Source organism: Hoplias malabaricus, chromosome 3 (assembly GCF_029633855.1).
Source record: "Hoplias malabaricus isolate fHopMal1 chromosome 3, fHopMal1.hap1, whole genome shotgun sequence".
Taxonomy (NCBI): Eukaryota; Metazoa; Chordata; class Actinopteri; order Characiformes; family Erythrinidae; genus Hoplias; species Hoplias malabaricus.
In genome coordinates, this window is record NC_089802.1 from 7048211 (window position 1) to 7074313 (window position 26103).

At 44.8% G+C, this 26103-nt stretch overlaps 2 protein-coding genes and 1 non-coding gene across 6 annotated transcripts in view; 2 read left to right on the plus strand and 1 right to left on the minus strand.

The window, feature by feature from the left end:
• Positions 1-7691, plus strand: part of odad2 (outer dynein arm docking complex subunit 2) — a 64584-nt gene extending 56893 nt beyond the window's left edge. For all 4 annotated transcript variants that reach the window (XM_066665304.1, XM_066665302.1, XM_066665305.1 and 1 more), the window contains one exon: positions 7342-7691. In XM_066665304.1, coding sequence (XP_066521401.1) covers positions 7342-7455 — 114 coding nt within the window. In that variant the 3' untranslated portion in view covers positions 7456-7691. The remainder of the gene's footprint in view (positions 1-7341) is intronic.
• Positions 7692-16672: 8981 nt separating this feature from the next.
• Positions 16673-16743, minus strand: trnag-ccc (transfer RNA glycine (anticodon CCC)). Its single transcript has one exon. It is a non-coding gene; the product is annotated as a tRNA-Gly (tRNA).
• A 1240-nt stretch (positions 16744-17983) lies between these two features.
• mkxa (mohawk homeobox a) overlaps positions 17984-26103 on the plus strand; it is a 35505-nt gene continuing 27385 nt past the window's right edge. Inside the window, exons 1-3 of the mRNA XM_066663766.1 lie at positions 17984-18174; positions 19663-19953; positions 24064-24223. Of these exons, the coding sequence (XP_066519863.1) occupies positions 19778-19953; positions 24064-24223 (336 nt within the window). The 5' untranslated portion in view covers positions 17984-18174; positions 19663-19777. The remainder of the gene's footprint in view (positions 18175-19662; positions 19954-24063; positions 24224-26103) is intronic.

A 26103-nucleotide genomic window follows, 5' to 3' on the forward strand; every position in this document is an offset into this window, starting at 1 on the left:
CGAGTATAATCTGAGACACCGAGTTTAGCGAGTCAAGCTAACGTTAACTAACACCAACTAAAACAGGCGAAGTAAGTGTCCTTACCCTGTTTACCTCCATGTTACAGAGGCTCTTGAACACCTTTCGTTGGTGTCCTTACATGCCCATATTGTTGGAAAAGCGCCAGTGAAATGAGCTACAGATAACGGAGTGAGCGGAGGGTCCTTTCCAAAGTGCCCGTTTAAAGTGGACAAATTTAGTCCATTTTCTGGATGTTTTGGGATCTTTGGGCCATTTGTTCACAGATGTCCCACTGTACATTGAATGATTGCAGCCAACAACAACACACCTTTTCGTCATTTTGCATTATATTAAGTGCAGCTTCTAGAGTGTTGTCCACCATCTACGTCACAGACAAGACGCCTATTAGAGTTTCCGAACACCGTTGGGGGGGGGACGACCAACGGTCTTTTAAACCTTATTCCTTCAATTAGTAAGAAATAACATGTCTTCTGACTATCAAAAAACACAAGTTAGGAACTCAAATTCCACTGTATTTATTTGTTTGACACTTTCATAGAGCTGGTGCTTAGCCTTTAAAAGAAGGGTTTTCTGAGTGTTTTGAAAAAAAGGGCAATAAGACGGTTCTACACGGTTTAGAAGCATAGCTGGTAGCTAACAGGAACTTGTGGTTTAGCACAACACAGCAGATCATCTTCCAGTGAACTGAGGCTCAGAACTCACAACATGTAGAGGATAAAGCCTCATCCCTGTGAGGACAAAGTTGAGTGAAGTGTCTTTTGTCTGTTTTCAGCTTCCTTCCTCTCACTATTAACCCAAACATACAACTGAGGTGAGCACCTGGTTGTGTTTTTTCAGCACCCAGATGGTGACATCACCACTCATTGAGCTCCCACAGCGCCCCCTCTCTGTGGCTCTATTAAATAAATTAACATAAATTGACTCCTTGGCCTTGTATTTAATTTAGTCCGTTTCCAGATATTCTCTTCATCATATGGATTTGTTAAATCTAACAACAAATGTAATATAAACCGGTAAAATATTGTTTGAAAACCACAAATAATACTGTACTGCCACAAGGAGAGATTTCTAAATGGTTAACCCAACACCTTCACACACAATATCACTATGTACAGTATTAACGTTATTGATTGTTATTGCAATATTAGAGTTTTGTTGTTATTGTTGTTGTTTAATTTACATATTTTTTTGAGCAAATAAACTCATACTGCTCAGATAAATCTAAATCTCATCATCTCAGGTGTCTAATATTTCTGCACAGTATTGTAAATCTGTTTTTAAGGCACATATAAGGGAGGAACTTATGCATGCAGCGTTGTTGTCTTATTAAAATATGTTAATAATCAATAATTCCAAACTGTAATTAACTTACAGCCTCAAAAATGGTTCTCAAAAATATAGTTTGAGCCGTAAAGTTAGTGTTACTCCTTTTGAAACTTTCATAGAACTGTTTTTGGAGAAAGAAATAGATAGAAAGAGGAGCTGTGATGCAGTAGGCATGTTTCTGGCCGCTCCGTACGGATTCTCTTAGTCATGCTGAGTGGGGAGCAGGTTGAGGCTGCTGGGAATATGGAGAACAGATGACATCCTAACACACACACACACACTCTCACTCTCTCTCTCTCTCTCTCTCTCTCATCTCTGATCTGGCTACTGTACCATGTGTCTGAAGGTGTGAGTGTGTTGTGTGTTTGAACAACATGACTCACCTATCTGCTCCATCTCAGACGAGGAACAAAGTATGCAGAGCTTTTCAGGTGTGTGTGTGTGCTTGCATGTGCATACACTGCACTGGGCCGATGCCTCGAAGGTGTGAACAGTTTTACAGTAGAGCTTAGAGTGTGTGTGTGTGAACAGACGGTGTGCATGCAGTGATAAGGGGAGTGTGCTGAAAACTGAGGAAGATGGATGAGAGCTGAACAACAGATAATGGGTGAAAGGAAAGAGGGAAGCGATAGAGACAGAAAGAGGAGAGACCGCTAAATGCTCCGGTCTGACTGTGAGGTGCAGGGGAATGTTGTTTATCCTGAATGACCTCCCTGCTGCTCTGGCTAAACACTGCTGCCTGTTTACCCTCACTCAGAAGGCCCAAACACACACACACACACACACACACACACACACACACACAAAACCAAGCTCTGAGAGAGAGACTTAGACAGACACACATTACATCTTACATTTGCATGTATGTATTTCAGGTGAGTTATCTCAGGAGATAACTCCTGAGGGACATTTTCCACAGGTGTGTGTGTGTGTGTGTGAGAGAGAGAGAGAGACTGGGTGAGGGTTTCATGTACTTCAATGGATAAATGAATAAACAAATAGTGTGTAAACGTGTGTAAAAGTGTAATACCATAATGTACTTATAGACTGGTGATGATCAAGGCAGAATGTAGAAGAGCATGTTAAAAGAAAGGCATGGTTTAGAAAATCAGGGACTTAAGTCATAAATGAGAGTGTAGAGAGCAGAGGGGGCTGCAGTAATGGCTCTCAGGTGGAGCAGGGGCTTTAGGCTTTAGAGGGATTTAAGCCCCTCTCCACAGGAAACAGCAGCTCACCATCACTGCACTTAACACCACAACGCCTCCATGCGTGACAGAGAGTGTGTGTGTTCATGTTCACACAGGGCCTGGGAAAACGTGTTTCACGCTGCCCTCCTGGAGGTCAGGACTCTCCAGTCACCTTCAGCAAACATGGAATAAAAAGGGGGGGAGGAGGCAGGAAAAAAAAAAAACTCAAAGCAAGACGTCAGCATCTCTGAATCATTTTTCAGATGGAAGAAGAGTTATCGTGTTTCTGAGGTTTGGGAATATCTAACAAGTGGAGTATTTTGGGGTGGCTAGGAGCCAGCTGTGGGGCAAAATGAGAGCAGGGCCTATCTGGGGCTTTTCTCCAGACCCAGCGAGGGAGCCCCTATTTGGCTCTTTCTGAATAACGTGCTATGAGCACTGGCAAGCGTACCCTGGCTCACACACAAGCATCGTCCAGCCGCTCACAAAAGCAGCCTGTCTGAGCTGCCCGCCGCCTTTCAGTAGCCTTGTGTGTTCATATCCCATCGCATTCACGAGGTGTTTCTGATGCTGATATATATATTTCGTACAAACATGCAATCTGGAAATGACACCAGCTTAAAGTATTAACACATCTACTTGCTTTCCACACAGAAGAAAGAAAGAGGAATGTATTCAAAGATGCTGGCAGAAGCCTTTCTTAAACAAAGTGCCCCAAAAAAACAGCTCCTGAAGTAACAGATTGAAACGGAGAGCCTGTTATTTTCTCAGCTTTTTGTGGATGTCAATTAAATCCAGGAATCTGGTCCGAGCTCGCAGATAGAAGATTCGCCTTTCCCCCTCTGTTTTCCTTTCTCTATTTATCTTTGAGCAGGGAATTCTGGGAATGTCTCGCCTCTCTGTGCCTTGGCACCATGTCGACCACATAAATGTGTGAGGCAGCCTGGCGAGTGTGTGTCTAACACGAAAAGAGTCAGAGTTCAACCTCAAGCCTCGCCCTCGCACACACGACTTGAAGACAATGATAGCAAAGTACAGAGCACAGAAGCTCTCAATTAAATGCAGAAACACTGGAACACAATGCAGTTTCTGAATCCCCTCTGTCCTCTTACTCTGAGTTCAGGCAGAAAATGCTAATTGATTGAACGGAAGAAGAATGAAACTTCCTCATATGGTTGTTTCAGGTCTGTTCAATTTTATTTTAATAAGCTTTTACAGTTTTTTGTAGAACATTCTCACCAGCTTTCAGGTTCAAACTCCTAACGAGCGGAATGAGAGCAGCGATGCCAACAAACATCTAACTGAGAACATGAGGAAACCATTGGACAGAAGCGATTGGTCTTGTTTAGTGACTAATACTAATACCCTCTGCTTGGCAGACTGTGGACAACCTGCCAGGGCAACCTCACCACGCTCTATCAGTAGATGTTTCTGTGCCATCATCTCCTGTGTCAGTGCTATGCTTCGGTACACATCCCTGAGAAAAGACGGTGGTCCCTTGCACGGTGCTCTGTGTAATACCACTTTCTGATATGCATCCCCAACGTGGTAGCCTCTCCTACATTTAGTTAGATATCCAGTTGGTTGTGTTTATTTGTGTAACAGTAGTAGTAGCAGCTCTAGCTGGGTTCATGATATTAATTTTAATAAGTGCACATCGTTTTCTTGTCTTTTTGGAGCATACAAAACAAATTCCCACCATAATTGATATGTCAATGTTACACTTCTAAAGAGCAACTGTTATCTAATTCCAAGGAGTGTGTGGCTGCTTCTCAGGGACATTTTTAAAACAAAAACAAAGTATATAAGTTAGTGGTCAGTGATCCTCAGAGAGCCACCATTGTAATCACTTAGAGGACCACATATTGAATGGATTGGAAGAGCTAGTTGTGCCAAATGTTTTCACTCTGCATTCGCCTGCGACTTGTGTTTATTTAGATTTGAGAGCAGGTCTCTGTTTGCCACCCATGCAAATAAGACGAGTATATTATACCATGCCATACTGCACGGCCACAGTGTGGCATTGGCACCAGCTCTGCTCATTACGATCACATCATCTGACAGTATAATAAGTAACTCTTTCTGCACAATAAAAAAGGAAAAGGTTTTAATGTGTTATTTCATGTAGCCAGACTGTTCCGGAAAGCGGTCTCTCTGGGAGTTAGCAAGCCGGGTGTGGAGAGGTGGGATCAAACAGAGGCGGTTTATATGAGGCTGAGCTAGAAGGATCCGATTTGCCCTTTTCTCTTAAGGAGGGCGGAGTTGAAGACATTTTTAAATCAATGTTTAATCATCTCTCGTATAAAGGCAAAATACTCTATAGGTCAACGTTTGTAGACAGCCCTTATAATTATGGAATTTGGCTACTTTATGATGCACTCTTTGTGGACACACATTCAGTTTTTTGTGCATGCGCTGCTTGTATAATCTCCATAGAAATGTATGTGAAAATGAAACTGAAATCATTTAGATGAGAAAAATATAAACTAAAATAATGTGGTTGCAGACGTGTGCACACCCACTTGTAATTAAGGATGTGGCTGTGTTCAGAGTTAACCGGTCACATTCAAACTCATGTTAAATAGTAGTTCTTACACACCTGCCATCAATTAAAGTGACTTTGTTTAACCCTATATTTAGTTCAAATCAAATCAAATCAAATTTATTTATATAGCGCTTTTCACAACTGATGTTGTCACAAAGCAGCTTCACAGAATTCCAGTAAGACAAGATTTGACATGAAATGTAAAGACAAATGTAAAACCCTCAAGTGAGCAAGCCAGGGGCGACAGTGGCAAGGAAAAACTCCCCCAGCTGAGGAAGAAACCTTGGGAGGAACCAAGGCTCACAAGGGGTGACCCATCCTCCTCTGGTCAATCTACTGGTGATGATAGTTAGTAGTCCATGAGAACTTCAGTGTAGGGACAGCTTCAAGGCACTTGGTGGTTGCTGGAGCGTGGGCAGCTGATCTGAAGCGTGGAGGAGGATCTCGACAGTCATCCATCAGTGTCCAGACAGACAGGTGGGCAGTCGTTTACTCGGAAAGATGTAAAGGGATGGAATTAGTTTTGAACTGTTTTGTGTTTGTAAAGTAGAAAATATGAAAATTTCCAGAGTGTGGCTAATGACTCCGGCAGATCTGACTATGACAGCATTAACTAAAAGGAGAGAACCAGGAGGACACACAGACACGGGAGCATCCTGAAACACTGGCATCCCTCCGCTCCACCGTCAACAAACCTGAGTGATCGCGAGAAACGGCGGGACGACAGCACCAGCATCTCAGTTTACTATAATTCCCTGTGTCCATGGACCCCCCGGATCTGCCGCCTTTATCTATGGGGGAGCATTAGCTACCAAATGATAAACTAAACAAATGAGTTTTTAGCCTACATTTGAAGATTGCGACTGTGTCTGAGTCCCGAACATTTTCTGGAAGATCATTCCAGAGTTGGGGGGCTTTATAAGAAAAGGCTCTTCCCCCAGCTGAGGCCTTCTGAATTCTGGGAACAATTAAAAATCCAGTATTCTGTGATCTGAGTGAACGTGGGGGCTCATAATAGGAAATTGTATCTTGAAGATATTCAGGAGCAAGCCCATGTAGGGCTTTATATGTTAATAACAAAATTTTGTAGTCAATGCGGAATTTAACAGGCAGCCAATGAAGTGATGATAAAACTGGGCTGATATGTTCAAATTTTCTAGTTTTAGTGAGGACCCTAGCTGCAGCATTTTGAACTAGTTGAAGTTTTCTTAAATTGCTGCTGGTGCATCCTGACAGTAGTGCGTTACAGTAGTCAAGCCTTGAAGTAATAAAGGCATGTACTAATGTTTCTGCGTCCTGAAGGGATAAGGCATTTCCAATCTTAGTTCAGCTGTTCTAGTAGGTTTTTCCTGGTATTTACTAAGTTGTATCTTAGTGTATATATATATCTCAGCGGCGATTGCTCTAAGAGTGCAAGGGAAGCTCAGCTTCCCCTAAAATGTCAAAAAAAAAAGATCAAATATATACTGTTGTGTGTACATGTCATTGAATAAATATGCACTACAACACGCTCAGCTTTTGGTCAGAATCAGCTTCTTATCACTGGTAAAGACACAGCTTTCCTCGCTTCCACAGAGTTCAATAGTGACGTGCAGCGAAACGAGATGAGTCATTGGATAAATGCTGGGCTTTGTCCCGCCCATCGGACGCTCAGCGTCTCTGGGGGTCTATGGGGCAGTGGGCTGGCCTCGGCTGGCCCGGACGCTCAGCTTCTGCATGATGATTGGATGATCTGTCTGAGGCTGAATCCTTGATTTGATTGACAGCGAAACGAGCGAATCAGTGATCCTTTGGTGTAAAGATCCGTGGGAGCACAGGCGGACACACTTCACATGGGCCAAGGCCGTTTAAGCAGCCTAGCTCTGCTGGCCATTGAGAGGACACTAGTCAAGTCCCTGGAGAAGACGCCTTGTTGGTACGACAGGGTCACAGATCATTTTCTTAAAAAGGAACGGAGGGTAGAATTTACGTATAAATAAACCGTCACATTTTATGATGTAGGCTGAAATTGAGCTTCCCCTCCTTGAAAGACCAGCATCCGCCACTGAGATATATATATATATATATATATATTGTTTTTATTGCTTAATAGCAGTGTCTCCTGCAAACTTGACTCTGTGGAAAACTCCCTGTGACTGTAGTGAATCTCTGTAAAGCTGCGGGTTTGATTTCTGTTGCCAGTGTTTAGATGAATGAATGGTGAATCAGTGTTTTTTGATACAATACTCTCCCTTGTGTGTGTGTGTGTGTGTGTGTCTCAGCTCCTCCTCAGGATGATGGGCTCCACTGACGAGGTACTGCAGGAGGCAGCAGCCGGCTGTGTGGCTAACATCCGCCGTCTGGCTCTGGCGAATGAGAAGGCGAAGTATGGCTAATAAACCAGAAGCTCCAGACTCTGACTGGTGATATGTATGAACATGCTTGTGTTGCTACCTGGAATGTACATCACTGTTGGTTTATGTTTTAATTCTCTCGTTTTCCTCACATCTCTCTGAAAGCAGGAACCACGAAACATGTCCCCAGTTATTTTTCCCACGCCGTCCTGTTTGTCCCCAACATCTGTTTCTTTAGTCTGTTTAACTGTTCAGTTTAATAACAATAAACCCTTGCTTTCACTGTTTGTGACCTTGTTGAGTGTTCCACACTTTATTCCAACAGAAGTGCTACTCAAACGCATAAAAACACACACACAGAAGCTGACGTATGCACGTCTGAACAAGAAGCACATCTGGTAATGTCGCTCTCATTTCAAAAAGTTCATGCAGCCCAGTGATTTAAAGTTGTGTATTTACTTTCCCTGTTCACAAGCACTCGCCACCTCTCTCTCTCTCTCTCTCTCTCTCACCCCCCCCCCCCTACATATACACAATATGTTCATGTGTACATGCTGAGTAGTTTAAGGGAAGCACACAGCATAGTGTTGTGTGTGTGGTTGTGTTTAGGGAGTTCATGCAGACAGAGATATTCTTGTTAATTTTAAATGCTGCTCATAAATTCATTCACCAGTGACTTGACTGGGCACGGGTCACTGTGCAGAAACCCAGCAGCAGAAGCATTAGCGCTCCAAACACCAGCAAATGGGAGCTTAACCAGACCGAAGAGAGTGGGGTACTGAGATGTAGCATGCTGTATTATTGTTGTTGTTGTTATTATTTTTATTATTATTATTATTACAAAGTTATAGGGATGGAACACCTGAATGTCTTCGTTACAGCTGCCTGTAAAGTCTGAGAGCACATGAGGACAGGTTAAGTACCTCCACGCTGCACTCCATGCTCCATAAAAACAATCCATCACATCTTTTATATTGCAGCCATGATGCCAGTGTCCAGTAACATTTCCAGTGCTGTGTTTTATGATACAATAACAACAATAAATATAAACAAGATGGAGTATTAGCTACTGGAAAATAGGAGGGAAACTTTTATAGTCTGAATTGTTTAAATGTCAGGGTTGTGTTTATGCATGGGCTCACACACACATATTTCCTACATGGGTCTAAATATTATACGTATGTATCTCAGTCCACCAGTGACAATGAGGGTTTTAAACCTTTTAGCAGCACTGCTGTGTCTGATCCGCTCGTACAGTGCCACACACCACCACGTCAGTGCCACTGCAGCGCTGAGAATGATCTAATGGGTCAAAGCATACCTGTCACGTGTGAGGTCTGGGGGTTCCTGGCTATTCAAGAACTAACAAAATATGCAGAGCAACAGATGGCCCACAGGCTATTATAGAGCTGTATTGGATGGTGGAGCTTGTAAAATGGATAGGAGTTGATTTGAATGTTATGGCTGATCAGTGGATAGTGTAGTTTCAGCATGACCATCCAAATGGTTTGTATCAAAACAAGATTTCCTGGAGCCATGAGTGACTCATACTTCTCTCCCTGTTGAGTCTATTATCTGTAGCTAAGTGCAGAACCTGAAAGTCTCCAAATGCAAATCAGCACAAGATTCGTCCCATCGTTTCCAGTGGATTTGACTCTGACCAAGGTATAAATCAGACTCTTTCAAAACAGACAGTACAGATGTGTATCTCTCTCTCTCTCGCTCTCTCTCTTTTTCTGAGGTTAGTGACTGGAAGGACATGACTAACTACCATCATTAAACAAATGTAGCATGTTTGACTGAAGGACAGGAATTTATGAGATGCTGAGTGGAGTCTGTAGGCATGTTTAAGTCATTGGGCCTGGGAGCGTTAGCATTAGCGTCTGTCTGCTAGCCGTCTGCCAGTTCAGTAATGCTCGTCATTCTCCACGGCACCTAAAATTGCACATATATTTCTCTGCTGACAGTGAAAGAGCTCACCAAGTGCTCACTTAGCAGGCTTCTTTAAACTTTCGATGTTTTAAAAATCACAGAAGTGCTGCTGTGCCTGAGACAACATTTAATTCAGGGCCTGTTTGCTTGTGAACTCAGGAGTATTATCTGGTAGTTCGTCCAGTAACAGCATCCACACTTTTGAGAAGGCCATACATAGAGGCTGGATCATTTCTGTAATGATTTGATGGCATTCAGTCATGTGTAGGTTAGTGAGGTCAGTTACTGATGTTGGGAGATTAGTTCTGGATCGCGAACACAAACTCCAGTTCAGCCCAAATGTATTGGATTGAGCTCCATCTCGCCAAGACTGCAGTGTCTACTGTTCCACAGCCCAAATCTAAGAGCTTTATATACCTCTAACCTGCCCCTGTAGCCGTATTGACAAATTAATCTGTGTCTACAAATGTTAGAAGATACAGTCGATGTGGGTTTCGTCCACGTTCCCCTTATTTTTGGAGATGTCCTCTGTTCCACCATCACCAAGAGCTCATCTGAGGAGAGAGTGCAATAGGGCATGTTGTCTCACTTCATTTTGTTTGAGCGATCTTGAATGTAGAATAACGCAGATGTTGGGATGTGTACGTAGCGTCGGGGTGGAGTGTGAGGTGCAGGGTGATGTTCGTCTGTGTGTTTGTACAAGGGTTCCTGAAAATGAAACGTGCTTGTTTGAAGTGGAGAGATCCCGCGGTTCCCCAGGCATAGGGCTGAAATATTTCATAAAGAAGCTAATGACTAGTAAAAGTCTCGTCCAAATATCAGAAGTGGCTTTGCCTCCCCAGAGGCACAGAGCGCTGCGTTTTTAATATATTGCCAAAACGAGAGTGCAGCATCACAGCCATTAAAAACACACACACACACACAGGAAAAGATTCAGCTCTCTCCCTTTCTCAGACTCTCTTCCTGTCTCTCTCTTCTACTGTGTCACTCACATTCAGTCTCATTCTCCTTTCTTTCATTGCTCTTTTTCCTTATACTCTGTTTCTCATACTTGTTTCTCTCATTTATTGCTTGCTCTTTTTTTATTTATATTGTAATATCTGTGCTCTCTCTCTCTCTCTCACACACACACACACACACTCACTCATTCATATCTGCTGTCCCTTATACATTTATAGACACACTCTAAATGTACTATGCCTCCAATGGTGTAATACATTTACACTGGTAAATGGTTCGGATGTTTCACTTTCTCTCTCCGTCTACTTTTCTCCCTCTGTTCCTCCCCTCAGATGATTTCATGGCCTGTAATGAATTGCGACATTCCCATCCATAAAGTGTAAATAACTAGCCGGCCTAACAATAAATAAACAGAGAAGTGAGTGGGCAAATACCGCAGTGTCTGGGTCTGCTTACAGACCTGTCCCCTATAAAGGCCTCAGCATGATTAATAAAGCCGACATTGCTACTGACAGTCTATGCTTATGGTCATGTACTTTATGGAGTTTACTCCATGAGGAAAAGTCACCTGCAGTCCACAGCATCTCTTTCTCTTCCTCTCTCTCTTAAAACAAAAACACACACACACACACACACACACACACTCATGCCCAGGCATGGTGACTACATTACAGTTAACTCAGATTTATAACCCAATATCTCTGTGCTATTGCTTGTATACTGTTCTCAATAAAGCTGCCAGTAGTGATGTGTTAAGCGATCTCAAACTGGTAATTGTGCTGGTATCAGTTTAGCAGCAGAGCGGGTAAATGACCCGTGCTTTCAGACACGGCCGTGGACGTATTGGTCTAGACGGAACGTAGTCTAAGAAATAGAACGCCGTAGTGTGCTCTTTAATACCTCCTCATCGCCCTGGTGATTAACTCGTGCTCTGTAATTGCAGATGGTGCAGGAGAAAGCTTTCTGTCTTGCTTAGGAACCAGCCTGGGAGCTCTCTATGGCTCCGCACCAAGAATCATATTATCCTTGAATTTTCATCAGGACGTGTTGGTCACACTCTCAGCGCCCAACAGGAAGACTCTGAAAGGGAGAGAGACACAGATGGAGGGAGTGGAAGAGAAAGGTGACTGACTGCGGAGGATTATCTCGACTTTTTTCCTCTATTTTTACAGGTTGCACGCTACATTAGAAATTGGACCCAGGGACGACTGCATAGCTTTCACCAAGGACCGTTAATCTGCAACTCGAGAGGATGTCACTGATCATAAAGTAGCAGTTTACTGAATCACCTCAAATACAAACGCTTCTGAGGTTCAGAAATAGAACCTGCACTGCTTTCTCTCTTTGTTTATCCTCTATCCTGGTGCTGCCATGTCGGCCTGCCCCAGGTCTTGTTCACTGTGGAGGTCATGAACCCACCAGCTTTACAAAGCTCAAAGTAAAAAAAAAAAAAACTTCAAGGAAAGAACAAACCTGGAAAGATAACAGCGCATGGAGAACAGAGCCAAAGGAAACAACGACCAACACGCGAGCTTCACAAGCTGCTGCTGTATTTTAGGAAACGCACTTTGAAAGAAAAGTAGGACAAAAAAAATGAAGGGACGGGTGGGAAACTGCACGAAAGGCCGAGTGCTCAATTAGCCACGCACACAACATGCCTGCCAGCTGAACAAGACACTAATGCTGTTAACTGGGCCCTAATACTTACAGTAGTGTTCGTGTGTGTGTGTGGAAACTACAGTGTATGTATGTACGTGTATATATACGTGTGTATTTAATTTACTGGTTTTCATATTTTTTTGGCAAAGCATGGAGTACTGACCATTCATTCATTTATTATCTGTAACCCTTATCCAATTCAGGGTCGCGGTGGGTCCAGAGCCTACCTGGAATCATTGGGCGCAAGGTGGGAATACACCCTGGAGGGGGCGCCAGTCCTTCACAGGGCAACACACTCACAAATTTCACTCACACACTCACACCTACGGACACTTTGGAGTCACCAATCCACCTACCAACATGGGTTTTTGGACCGTGGGAGGAAACCGGAGCACCTGGAGGAAACCGGAGCACCTGGAGGAAACCCACGCGGACACAGGGAGAACACACCAACTCCTCACAGACAGTCACCCGGAGGAAACCCACACAGACATGGGGAGAACACACCAACTCCTCACACAGTCACCCGGAGGAAACCCACACAGTCACGGGGAGAACACACCAACTCCTCACAGACAGTCACCCAGAGGAAACCCACGCAGACACAGGGAGAACACACCACACTCCTCACAGACAGTCACCCGGAGGAAACCCACGCAGACACAGGGAGAACACACCACACTCCTCACAGACAGTCACCCGGAGGAAACCCACGCAGACACAGGGAGAACACACCACACTCCTCACAGACAGTCACCCGGAGGAAACCCACGCGGACACAGGGAGAACACACCACACTCCTCACAGTCACCCGGAGGAAACCCACGCGGAGGTCCCTGGAGCTGTGTGACTGCAACACTACCTGCTGCCCCGACTACTGACCAGTACCTGTTTATAAATGAGTAGACCATCCTAGGTTATGATTTTATACTCATTCACGATGGTAACACTTCAAATCCAAGTTGTTTTTGGGAGGGAGGGGGGGTTACAGGCATCAGTTTCACATTAAAGGTCACTGCTTTCAGAAATGAATCAGAAACAGCAGATTTGCTCTAACAGCGGTAATTGTTCAACAGCTATGAACCCCATTATGTTAAAGGCCAATGATTTTAACAAATCTGCCTGTGGCTTTTATAAAAGGAGCTACGGCACAACCTTCACTTTCTGCCCTCGTTCTGCACAAGGCCTGTGGCGGTGTGAAAACGTCAGCTCAAATGAGGGAGATAATAAAGGCTCCAGAAGAAAAAACTGGAGAGGGGCAATCAAGAGTGCTTTGAGATTTTAATGAGAGGAGGTGTAGACACGGCAGTAATTTCAGGAAATGAGAGACCTTTGACCTTGCTCGGTGTGTGTGTGTGTGTGAGTGAGAGAGAGAGCAAGCCTGTATTACTGCCAGCACAGGAAAGGCCTACCTAAATTTAGCATGTTTATAGTGCACTCTGAGCACAGTGTACAGTGAGTGAAAAGAGGTGAAATCATGTTACAGATCTCTGCAGACACTATCACTGCTTTACACTAAAACACCCATCCATCTCACTTCTACCACTCTATTAAGACTTTGGGTGGCGTTCAAACCCCCTTCTCTCCTGTAAGTGCCGTTTAATGCAGATGCTGTTGTGGCAGCTATTCACATAAACCCTCTGAGCACAGGTCCAGAGAAAAGCAGACGAAAAGCAATGAAGAACAAAGTCCTGCAGCTTAATCACTAACGCTCACCCTGCCTCACTGCATCACAGCAAACACAAGACATGCCAAGGCAAATACAGAGATACAGTAAGACCTGATTCACTCTTCATTCAAGACCTCAAGAAGAATTCCCAGAAGAAAGCTATGAATTCTCCAGAAGGAAAGGGGAATATTTGTAAGTTTTCATTATAGAACTGTCAAAAAAATTACATAATAAAAGTCCTGGAGATGAAATGAGGCGTTTAAATCAAGACCATTTTAAATTCTACAGTTAGAATAGAATAAGGTACAATTATATATTGATTGAAGGTACAAACGTGTACGCTTGAGGGAGCCGCCACAGTGACACAATTTTCTGAGAGGGTTGAGGATTTTTACTCATTTTCATATTTAAAATAAATAATTAATTAATGCGGACAACACGCTGGCGCAGCAGGTAGTGTCACAGTCACACAGCTCCAGGGGCCTGGAGGTTGTGTGTTCGATTCCCACTCCGGGTGACTGTGAGGAGTGTGGTGTGTTCTCCCTGTGTCTGCGTGGGTTTCCTCCGGGTGACTGTCTGTGAGGCGTGTGGTGTGTTCTCCCTGTGTCCGCGTGGGTCTCCTCTGGGTGACTGTCTGTTAAGAGTGTGGTGTGTTCTCCCTGTGTCTGTGTAGGTTTCCTCCAGGTGACTGTCTGTGAGGAGTGTGGTGTGTTCTCCCTGTGTCGGCGTGGGTTTCCTCCAGGTGACTGTCTGTGAGGAGTGTGGTGTGTTCTCCCTGTGTCTGCGTGGGTTTCCTCCGGGTGCTCCGGTTTCCTCCCACAGTCCAAAAACACACGTTGGTAGGTGGATTGGCGACTCAAAAGTGTCCGTAGGTGTGAGTGTGTGTGTTGCCCTGTGAAGGACTGGCGCCCCCTCCAGGGTGTATTCCCGCCTTGCGCCCAATGATTCAAGGTAGACTCTGGACCCACCGTGACCCTGAACTGGATAAGCGCTTACAGACAATGAATGAATGAATAATAAAAAAAATGCAACATTAGGACAATGATGTCCAGTCTCCTGCATAAATCTGTATAACAAACTTTCCACTAGGAGTTAACTGTAGCAGATGCGGTAAAGAACACAGCGTTCAGACACCTATCCGCTCCCTCTGCTTCTGTGGAATCCTCCCCACTGCAGCTGTCACTTCCAGCTACAGCACTATCTCTCTCTCTCTCTCTCTCTCTCTCTCTCTCTCTCTCACTCATACCTTTCAACCAATGTAACATCACTGGACAGCTTAGCCTTGTTTTAAGAGAATGGTAAATTCCCATAGCATCATATTAAATCATGTGGGGAGGGGGGAGGGCCTGTGTGTTCTCTCAGACTCCTGGTTACAGATTTTTAAATCCTCACCAGGGAGAGAACAGGGGCTTACACTTTGCATTGTGGCACTGGCCTTGACTCCAGGCTTTGTACTAAGTTATTGACTGTTGATTCAGAAAAGTTAAAAATGTGCATCTTTCCTCTGTGAAAAAGCGTGCTACACAGTTGGACCTTTTTGAGGCTATGTTTATTGCTTTAACTTTTTGAGCAAAAACGTACACACAGTGTATCTGAGTAGAACTGATGTCCTTTGAGGGTTCTCCAAAGGGTTGCTTAAGTATATGTTCTTGAGTTAATGTAACTATTTCCTTGGCACCTCCAGCAGAGAGTGAGGAAAGGCGTGAGGGCACACGAGGACACGAGTGGGACAAAACAGTGCGGTTCTCTCCAGATGCCACTGGCTGTGTGAGTCATTCCTGGGTGACCACCCGGCTGTTCCTGCTCTCTGATAGACAGGGGACAGTAATGTCACCGGCACTTAGTGGTGGAGGAGCTCTTTCTGTTCCTCTCCTGAATTACCTTCGGAACGACTGAGTGAGTCATTTCTCCAGTTTCTTCATTAAATCTGCAAAAATAAACCCAAATAAAAGTGGCACTCCAATTAGACAGGGCGTGAGGACACGGGAGCCTCTCTCATTTCACCTCCATTCCCCAGGCTGCAGAAAAAAAGGGCCCGGACAGGGAGCTCCCTCAGCTAATTTGGGAAAATGAGAGGTTAGCAGAGTCAAATCGATGCAGTAGCACCAGGCACGCAAACACATTTCCCTCCACACAAAGCATCACATGTGGTGCTGATAGAATTCATTAGATGCTATTGGTTTGCTGTTGTTCCTCAGCTGAACTGGAATAGAAAGTAATTGTAGAGTGTGGTGCAGATGTTTGCTGTAGATTTGAGCTTGTTCACGGAACTGATGGGGCTCTCTAAATGTTACAGCAGGACAGGGAGGGGTCTGGGGATTTTCTCTCATAGCTGGAGGGATTTGGGGTTTGGGAAGGGAACTCAAACTTCCGCTTTATATTCACCCCCTCTGGGTTTCTGTTCTGTTTAATAACACTACGGCTTAGCACCAGAAATGTCTTGGCATGTGGCATTAATGTATGATACTGTGTTTGATATGGAAAGATTTGAGCTGACATGCCCTTAATCACATAAGCACGTTACTGAAAGCTTTAGACTCTGGCTGTAAGTGTCAGGTGTATCCTCAGAACACCTCCCTGAAAGAGTTGTTGATATTGTGTCAGTGAAGACAGGTTTGGTTCCAGATTTTCTTCTTAATGCCCCATCATCAGCGCCCCTTATTTAATCAGACAGCCAAGCCAAAGGGACCACTGATAAACCTGGTAGTAGGTTCCATGTCCAGGGTGACCAGATCTTTCATTCATTCATTATCTGTAAGCGCTTATCCAATTCAGGGTTGCGGTGGGTCCAGAGCCTACCTGGAATCATTGGGCGCAAGACGGGAATACACCCTGGAGGGGGCGCCAGTCCTTCACAGGGCAACACACACACACACACATAGTCGCCAATCCACCTAAAAGTGTGTTTTTGGACCGTGGGAGGAAACCCACGCGGACACGGGGAGAACACAGACAGTCACCCGGAGCGGGAACTGAACCCACAACCTCCAGGTCCCTGCAACACTACCTGCTGCGCCACCGTGCCACCCTAAAATCTTGTGCGCCGCCCGGGAATCGAACCCGGGTCGCAAGAATGGGAATCTTGCATGATACCACTACACCAGCGGCGCTGTTGTGACCGTATCTGAGATGGTGAAAAAGAGGACACGTCTCGGGGGTGGGGGGGCGGATGATGAGCTCTCGCTCTTCACTGCCGTTGTATTCTTAGCTGAACCTAGGTGTGCTTTTAGGTCCTTTACACCTTTATTTGCTACACAAAACATGGGAATTTCTTTTTTAAATCATCCGAGAACTTACATTTACGTTTCGGCATAGCTGCTCGAGATGAGGGTGGGTACATGAGCTTTGTCTGACGTAAACAAGGACTACTGACGTGCAGACTGACCAATTAAATGTTTACAGAGAAGGTTATCGACCAATAACGGTAGCTCTACAGTCAGACCGTCCAATCAGAAGATTTTAGGCTACTTCACCACGCCCCCTTCTCACTCAAGTGAACCAATCGGAGTAGGGGAGGGCGGGACTAGTTTGTGAACGAAACTTCTCGAAGTTCTATGTAAGCTCTAGAAAAACAAAATCCCGGACGTTTGTGAAATTCCGCCTGGACATTTTTTTAAGTCTAAAAAAGAGGATATATCCGGGTAAAAGAGGACGTCTAGTCACCCTATACACGACCTGCTGCTTAAAGAAACGCTAGGTTGAATTTTGACCTTAAAATTACAGCTTCAAATTCGTGATGCTTTATTGATCTGTAACTGGGACAAAAGAGGCCTTTTGTTGCTACTCCAGGCTTGGGAAACTGCACTATGTAACTTTTGGAGGTGGGTAGGAAACACGGCAGCCCTCCCTTGATTTCAAGACAGTGCTGTAAAAGTGTATAACATTCTGCACCTGCAGGGGGAGCCCATGAGCAAAAACACCTAATTTTACCCAGTATTCCTTCAAAGAAGATTAAATAAAATTCACCTAATCACTACAAATGTTTTTTTTTGAAGTAGTTACAGTATTTACCAAAACTAGCTAATGTATTTTAAAATGTCTTTGGTTTATTTAATTACATGTGCACTAATATATTTAATTATATTTTATTTTATTATACATTCTATGTCCTAAAGTTTGGGGACCTCCTCCAACGTGTCTTCTGTAATGAAGCGGAGTAGTTTATTCCGTTTTGTTGCAGTAACAACTTCTACACTTTTAGGGAAGCTCTAGACGTCGAAACTCTTTGAGGATTTGATGGCACTCGGCCATCTCTCTCTCTCTCGGTCTCTCTCCCCGCCCCTGAATCTGTATTTGTGATCCTCTGTGTGTTCGCGGCGCGCGCCACCGCTTGGGGAAACACGAGCTTCGAGGCGCGTGCAGGTTCCCGGGCGCGCGCGGATAAAGCGGGGGCGCGCACAGAGTCTACTTTTCATTCAGCGGGTCGAGTTGCTGCCGCTGCTGCTGCTGGAGCGCGGGAGTGAGACTGAGAGAGAGAGAGGGAGAGAGAGAGGGAGGGCACATGTGAGAGAGGAATGGGAGAGAGACGCAGCACTGCACAGGTAACACACACACACACACACACACACGCTGTTGTCTTAATGTACCCTACACAAGCCTTAGAGTCTGTCCATGTCTGAGAGCTGTGGCTGTGCTCGTATCGCGCGCCTTCGTCCGGTGAACTGAGCGCGGCGGCTCGTGAGGGCTTTATTTCTTCTTGTTTATAAAGAGAGAACCTCACTGATGTAGATACAATGAATGCTGAACTGAGCTCTGCAGTGTAGCACATAGCCCAGAGCAGAGGCTGCTGTTCATTGGAGTTAAATAGAATAGTCCATTTACTCATTACCACCTTAAGAACCTGTTTACCTCCAGCTGCTGAAGCGCGTTCACACTGTAGGACTAAACCGGATTAAACACTGAAGGACTAAACTGGAGTTAAGTGCGACGTCACAGATGAGCAGTGTTGAATAGTCAGAACGTTATTCAGCCCCTTGGTGAACACCTGCAGGTCTTTCTGAAAGTCCAGCTGAACCCAGATGACCACTGTAATCCAGCGTGGGACGCAGGGGCCTGAGGTTTGCTGTCCACACTCGTGTAATCCGGAGTGAATGGAGAGATTAGAGCTGGTGTTGAGTAAGTAGCTGAGTTTTCTAAGCAGGGTGTTTAGTCAGTGCTGTGTTAACTGATTCTGAGCGTGTCTCTCAAGCTCTACACCGCTGTATGAACATCTGCATTCTGGGGAAGTGGGCTGTGGTATGTCTGGGTCTGGGAAACGTACCCGAGCTGAAGTAAAGTCCACAGTCTTTATATAAGTCGAGCTGGACCCAGGTGACCGCTGTAAACAGTCCACGTCGCGGTGCATTGGTTCCACATGAATGGACTGCAGCACATGGACGCAGCTGTTGATTTGCCCTCTTTTTGGTTTAGGGCTGTGTTGATGTAACACATTTTATTCGCGTGGAACTGAAAGTCCATTCAGAGCAGTCGCTTTGCTCGGTGCTACTTTGGTCACAGGACTCTCCTCCTCCTCCTAGAGCTGCACCTTCAGGAGTGACCGCTGAGGCTAGAGCTGCTGGTTAATACACAGCTGATGGATTTCGATGTGGAGAGATTTATAAGCAGCGTGTTTGATTGTATCAGGGGCTTCACGGACGCTCTGGATACAAGGAGTGTGTCGATTTGTGTTTGTTGCTGTTTATCAGATTGCCATTGACCCGTGTACAACTCTCTTCACGGCTGTGTGTGTGTGTGTGTGTGTGTGTGTGTGTGTGTGTGTGTGTGTGTGTGAGAGAGAGAGAGAGAGAGAGAGAGAGAGTGTGTGTGTGTGTGTGTGTGTGTGTGCGCGCGTACGCGTCAGACAGTTTGCCTCTGCTCTGTGATGAAATGCGCCAGAGCGCACAGTGTGTAAGGCGCAGACGCAGCGCGTGCAGACTAATCTCGTACCTCGTAATGCTGCGCTCTCGTGCCATCCGTACGGTGGATTAGTGTGGAAGTCTCGTGCCCGTGTCGTGGGTCGGGAGACTCATTCAGTGCGCTCTTCTCTCCAGGACACGCGGCAGGACTCTGCGCAACGGCGCCATCCAGCAGCAGCACGCTGAGCGCGCGCACAGGACTTTAACGGAGCAGGACAGCAGCGGGACGCAGGACTACAGCCAGCCAAAGATGAACACGATCGTGTTCAACAAACTGAGCAGCCAGGTCCTGTTCGAGGAGAAGGCCAGCGAGGTGGAGCGCAGCAGCAGGAATTACCTGGAGGTTCTGGACGGACAGCACACGGACATCCTGACCAGCAGCCACGGCATTAAGGACAACTCGGTCATCAGGCACCGGAGACCGGGGTGAGTGCCACTTAACAGGAGCTTCCTAACAGCTTCAGATGTGTTTACGTTTAATAAGCTTAATAATAGTGTGATTAATATCGCCTTCATATGTTTAAATATATTTTAGTGCTAGTCTTTCACTGCGCGTTAATAGATGTCTGATCAGTCAGCCTTATACACCATGCTTCATGTGCTTAACACGTGTGTGTGTGTGTGTGTGTGTGTGAGATATCGGTTTAATTAGTCTTTGATAATAAGCGTAATATCAGGTTCATAAGTGCTATCCCTAAGTACACATCCTCACCTCCTAAGAGCAATATTTCGATCCACATTTTACCATGATCTCACTGTGTCTAATCAGGCTTTTAAGGAATGTGGCTAGATCTAGTCAGGCTTTAATCGTGTGCTGAATACAGTCCTCACAGGATGCTTGAAATCTTCAGGCTGAACCCGTGCTTTATGTGGTTAATCAGAGCTGAATGCATTAATAGAAGTACAATATTGAATTTGCCATTGGCTTGAGAAGGACGTAGCGTGATTAATTAATTAATAATTTATTTGATTGACTGATTAATGAATCCCAGATGTGATGAAGGATTTAAAATGCAGAAATCTGGAGACTGTGAGCAGTGAATTTGAAGTGGGTTAAGATCCACGGCGATAAATAAACTGCAACTGTGATTGTTAAAGGGCAGTCAAGGCCAAAACTTAAGATACAAAAAAGGTCATATGGCGGGGTTTGGTGTGAAGTGGTTTGTGGTAGGTGCACATGCCTATTTTAGATTTCAGTACAGTAAGGGCGGTAGTAACCAGACCTCATTTCAACAACACATACAGACACATAGATTTTCAATAGTGATTTTTCATGCATCTTCTAACCTATGAAGATAAATAGTGATAGGTCTCCAAATGAATTATTATTTAGAGACACTTTTGCCTTATCACCCCCTGCACGAAACTGTCCACCGTGAAGAGATAATAATAAATAGAAAGGACAAACCCTTATCTGTGAACATCTAACTTCCATGAGGGAGACTTTAGAAGCATTACGTGCTTCAGACGTCTGGTTACTTTCACTACAACAGTTAACCACTCTCAACGGTAAGTTTCTTTTCAATTTCAGATAAATTCGGAATGATTTGGTTTATAATTTGACCATTTAATTATGGATCTTATGGACCCTTAACATTTTAAAGGTCTAGTGTAAAGATGAGACATTTTATCTCTAATCTAATCAAAATCTAATCGTTCATTACAGGGAATAGATATCATTTTTTTTTATATTAATCTCTTTATATATTTTGGCTTCCGAGTGAATGATTTCAGACTCTGTCTGAATAAAATGTGTTGATTTATTGTGCTTTGTCTCTGCCTTTAAATGGCAGTTGCTCTCAGGCGTAGTTTTCTCAAATACTCGTAGAATTGTGACGGTGGACACAATTTCATACACCAGCTTACGTCTTGTGTACTATACAAAGCAGCTACACATGAGAGAAATACCTTGCCTACGGCAGCAAACTGCAACAGGTGCCGCCGTTTTGGAACTGTGGAACTGTGGAGGTCAAGTCGCAACCTCGCATTCAGTATTTTTTGAAAGCTAAACTTTCAAATCCACATAATGAGGCGTGTGTGTTCGGGGGGTATTGAACAGTGTATTTTCAGTGGTGGGCAGCGTTGTTTCAGCGTGAGTTTTGTGTTAGCGTGTAATATTCCTCAGTGGAGCCTGGGGTCCGAGTGCTTTGAGAAGTTCTTTCTTATCAATAAATGCAATTAAAGGTTCATGTGAAACATGTAATTACAGGAAATGAAATTCCCTTATTCCTTCCAGCTGATACAGGCCTAATCACAGTGCAGGTCCAGCAGCAGCGGCTGGAGGTCGTTAATGTGGCCAGTAGTGTGAGCCTGTTTCTAATAAATAAACATTTCCTCCAACTTTATGTGTGGTCCAGTCCATCATAATGTTTTGGTGAAGAGGAGCCAAAAAAAAAGAAAAAGAAAGATGGACCATGTGATGTGTAGTTCAGCCCTAAAGCCCTGTGCACCCTTCCACACGTGCTGCTTTACCACCACATGCTCCTTTAGGCTTTCTTATCTTTGAAGCAGTAACAATAAATGATAATGACCAAAACAATGGCCTGTACAGACACTCTGCATCCTAGAGTGATGTGCAAAATCCATGGTTGAACATGCTTTTAGGCATCCGTACATCTGGACTTGGGTTGTAAGTGGTCACTTTTATTCAAGTACATACTTAAGTCACGGTGGTGCAGTAGTTAGTGTCGCAGTCACACAGCTCCAGGGACCTGGAGGTTGTGGGTTCAAGTCTCACAACTGTCTGTGAGGAGTGTGGTGTGTTCTCCCTGTGTCTGCGTGGGTTTCCTCAGGGTGACTGTCTGTGAGGAGTGTGGTGTGTTCTCCCTGTGTCTGCGTGGGTGTCCTCCGGGTGACTGTCTGTGAGGAGTGTGGTGTGTTCTCTCTGTGTCTGTGTGGGTGTCCTCCGGGTGACTGTCTGTGAGGAGTTTGGTGTGTTCTCCCTGTGTCTGCATGGGTGTCCTCCGGGTGCTCCGGTTTCTTCCCATGATCCAAAAACACATGTTGGTAGGTTGACTGGTGACTTAAAAAGTGTTCCTAGGTATGAGTGTGTTTCGCCGTGCTTTGCGCCCATTGATTCCGGGTAGGCTCCGGACCCTCCGTGACCCGAGGTGTTACAGACGAATAAATGAATGAATACTTAAGTCAAATATTTAATGCACTGATAGTACAGTTCTTATTCTACTCAAGTATGTTAGAGAATAAGGAATCCAATTTTTGCTCATGACATTTATAACCATTCGTGTTAAAGTCCCTCTGCTCATTGATTAATAAACTCCTACATTATTTCAAGAATAAAAATCTCTTAATGCATTAAAAGTGGTGTACATTGTGTGTACATGTGTCCCACCTCTATCTCCACTTACCCTGCTGCTGCTCACCTGCAGCTCAGGCTTTTTTTCATCATTAGTTGATGTGATTGGTTCCCTAGGTTTGTGATGTCACAAACCCTGGCTGTGTGAATCCGTCCGTTTGAGACTGTCTTTGGAAAGCTGCACTTTCAAATCAGACATGCTCAGCCATGTGTTTGACTGCTCATTCCACTCATGATAAATCTTCTAGAGTATGAAAGACAAAGCACAGACATGTAAACAGACATGTCTTTTAAAAACTGTTGTTTAATTCCATTCACTTTTGCACTGAGTGTAGGTTTATCTGCTTTACCCACCTCTACACACAACTGTAGAGCACACTGAGTATAATTCCTAAACTGAACCTGGTGTGTAACAGAGCTGAACACAGGGCGCTCTCCCAGCAGGGGAATCACTGCTAATGAAGAAAATGAATGCCAACACTGAGGTGTGTGTTGCAGATACCAAGAACAGGAAAGAAAAAAAGAAACGACTCCCGCTTGTTCATACAGATCCCAGTTACAAGCTAAATATTTGCGGAACATGAAGCTGGAGCAGCCCCGGCGTCTGAGGGGGGATGTGGAGCATGTGCGCAGCAGCCTCAGCACAAGATAACGGCACAGTGCTGTGGTGCCACACTGACATCTACAGGCACACACACACACCTGTCCGGAGAAACTGTAGAGGAACATCTGATCTGCATCTAATAAATGTCTGATTAACACCAGCAGCCGGATAAAACCATTTTACACATTTCTCTTTCTCTCACTCATCATTTTCACACAGCAGCTGCACATTACACTGTAAAATCCTCATTTTTACGGACAACAGGCCAGTAGTAACACTTCAGAATGACGTGATAAAATCTCTTCACATGAACTTCCACTAGAAGTAAAGAGTGGTTTAAAAAAACATGTTAAATCTGAGATCATGAGCTTCGTAATCATTTTTTTATTATTATTTTTATTTAAGAAGAAATTTGAAATACAGTGCCAGAGAGTACAGATAAAACACAAGTGAATATGTTTGTATTTACACCTGTGTAGAAGCTGGAATAACAGTTGGCTGAGACTGCTGTGTCATAAACATTCCTACAGAGCGGCTGTGGGCTCCCTTTATTGTTGCACTGACTGCTGCTGACTGTGTGAAAGTGTAACTGACCGCTGTGCTGTCCGCTTTGGGTCAGGTCTCGCCAGGGAGCTGGTAAAGTTCGTCATAAGCGGCAGGCGCTGCAGGACATGGCCCGGCCCCTGAAGCAGTGGCTCTACAAACACCGGGACAACCCTTACCCCACCAAAACGGAGAAGATCCTCCTCGCTCTTGGCTCCCAGATGACCCTAGTACAGGTCAGCAAACCAAAATACATTTTTTTCCTCTTTCTCTGTCTCTCTCTCTCTCTCTCTCTCTCTCTCTGTCTGTCTCTGTCTCTCTCCGTCTCTCGTCTCTCTCTCTGTCTGTCTCTCTCTCTCTCTCTCTGTCTCTCTCTCTGTCTCTCTCTCTCTATCTGTCTCTCTCTCTCTGTCTCTCTCTCTCTCTGTCTCTCTCTCTCTCTGTCTGTCTCTGTCTCTGTCTCTCTCTCTCTCTGTCTGTCTCTGTCTCTCTGTCTCTGTCTCTCTCTCTGCCTCTCTCTCTCTCTCTCTCTCTCTCTCTCTCTCTCTCTCTCTCTCTCTCTCTCTGCCCCCCTCTCTCTCTGCCTCTCTGTCTCTCTCTCTCTGACTGTCTGTCTCTCTCTCCCCCTCTGCCTCTCTCTCTCTGTCTGTCTCTCTCTCTCTCTCTCTGCCCCCTCTCTCTCTGTCTCTCGCGCTCTATCTGTCTCTCTCTCTGACTGTCTGTCTGTCTCTCTCTCTGTCTCTCTCTCTCTCTCTCTGTGTCTCTGTCTCACTCTGTGTCTCTCTCTCTCTCTCTGCCCCCCTCTCTCTCTGCCTCTGTCTCTCTCGCTCTCTGTCTCTCACGCTCTCTCTGTCTCTCTCTCTCTGCCTCTCTCTCTCTCTGCTGTGGCTGTTTGTTTGAGCTCTACCCTATCAAACACGTCTTCATTGTTTTTATTTAGTGTGTCATTTGTTCTTCTCTGTGTCTATATTCCCCTGAGCTGTGCTTTTATTTTCTATATTTAACTATACTCACCTCCTTTATTATTTCCAACATGTGACAAAATGTCCTCATTCAGCTGCAGCGCATGTTCTGCCACCTCATACTCATCTCCAAACAGCAGCAAGCACTCGCCAATATCGCAGCAGGCATCACTCAGCTCAGTGAACACGTCAGGATCACGTTAGCACTCACTCAGACCTGGATCATTCTGACTAATGGCTTGGGGAAGTCTGCAACATTTGTCACTGGTTCTATTTCAATTTCATTTTACTAATCTTTTGAGCCCATATGTTTTTTAGCAAAACTCAATGGCATACCAGGTTCAGAGCAGTCTCACAGAGCCTCATTTGTTTTCTCTGTAGGCCACTGGCTTCCATCTCTCATATTAAACCTGAAGGCCATTCAGAGAGGAGCACAGCAGTTAGACTTTCTCCGAGCAGAGTAAGATCTCTAAATAAAGGCGAGATCAGAAAGTTCAGGGCCTAGCAGGAGTAAGTGCTTTAGCATGAAGAAGTGCCCCAGCTCATGGCCTGTCATAAGCCGCTTGAAGTCTATTGGGCATGAAAAGTTATTCTAGTATAACATCTAATGGTCTCTGGTCTCTGTGAAATGGAGAAGGCTGGGTCAAATAGTGCTTTTATTGCATAAAGACAGACAGAGTGTGGACAAAGAGCAGTATTATTACACAGAGGCGGCGGAGGCCAGAAAAAGCACCAGGTTAGCAGCGTCCCAGTTGGAGAAGCGTTAATGGAACACAACGCTCTCCGGCAGCTTCAGACGTACTGAACATTACCCAGGGTCTTTGTGAATGGTCATGACTAGCACTTAATGAATAAAGCAGTGTGTGTGTTTGTGTATATGTCTGTACCTTTCCCCCTGTGAGTCTCACTGGATCTGACAGATCAAAACGAAAGTATTGAGATGTTTAAGCTGAAGGATTTAAATTATCATTGGTTGCCACTGTAATTTTTTTTATTTGTCTTCTTCTTTTCCTCCTTCTGTTTCTCCTTCCTTCTCTGTTCCTCTCCTCCCTTGGTCTCCCACCTTCCCCTCTCTCTCTCTCTCTCTCTGTCTCTCTCTCTCTGTCTCTGTCTCTCTCTCTGTCTGTCTGTCTGTCTGTCTGTCTGTCTGTCTG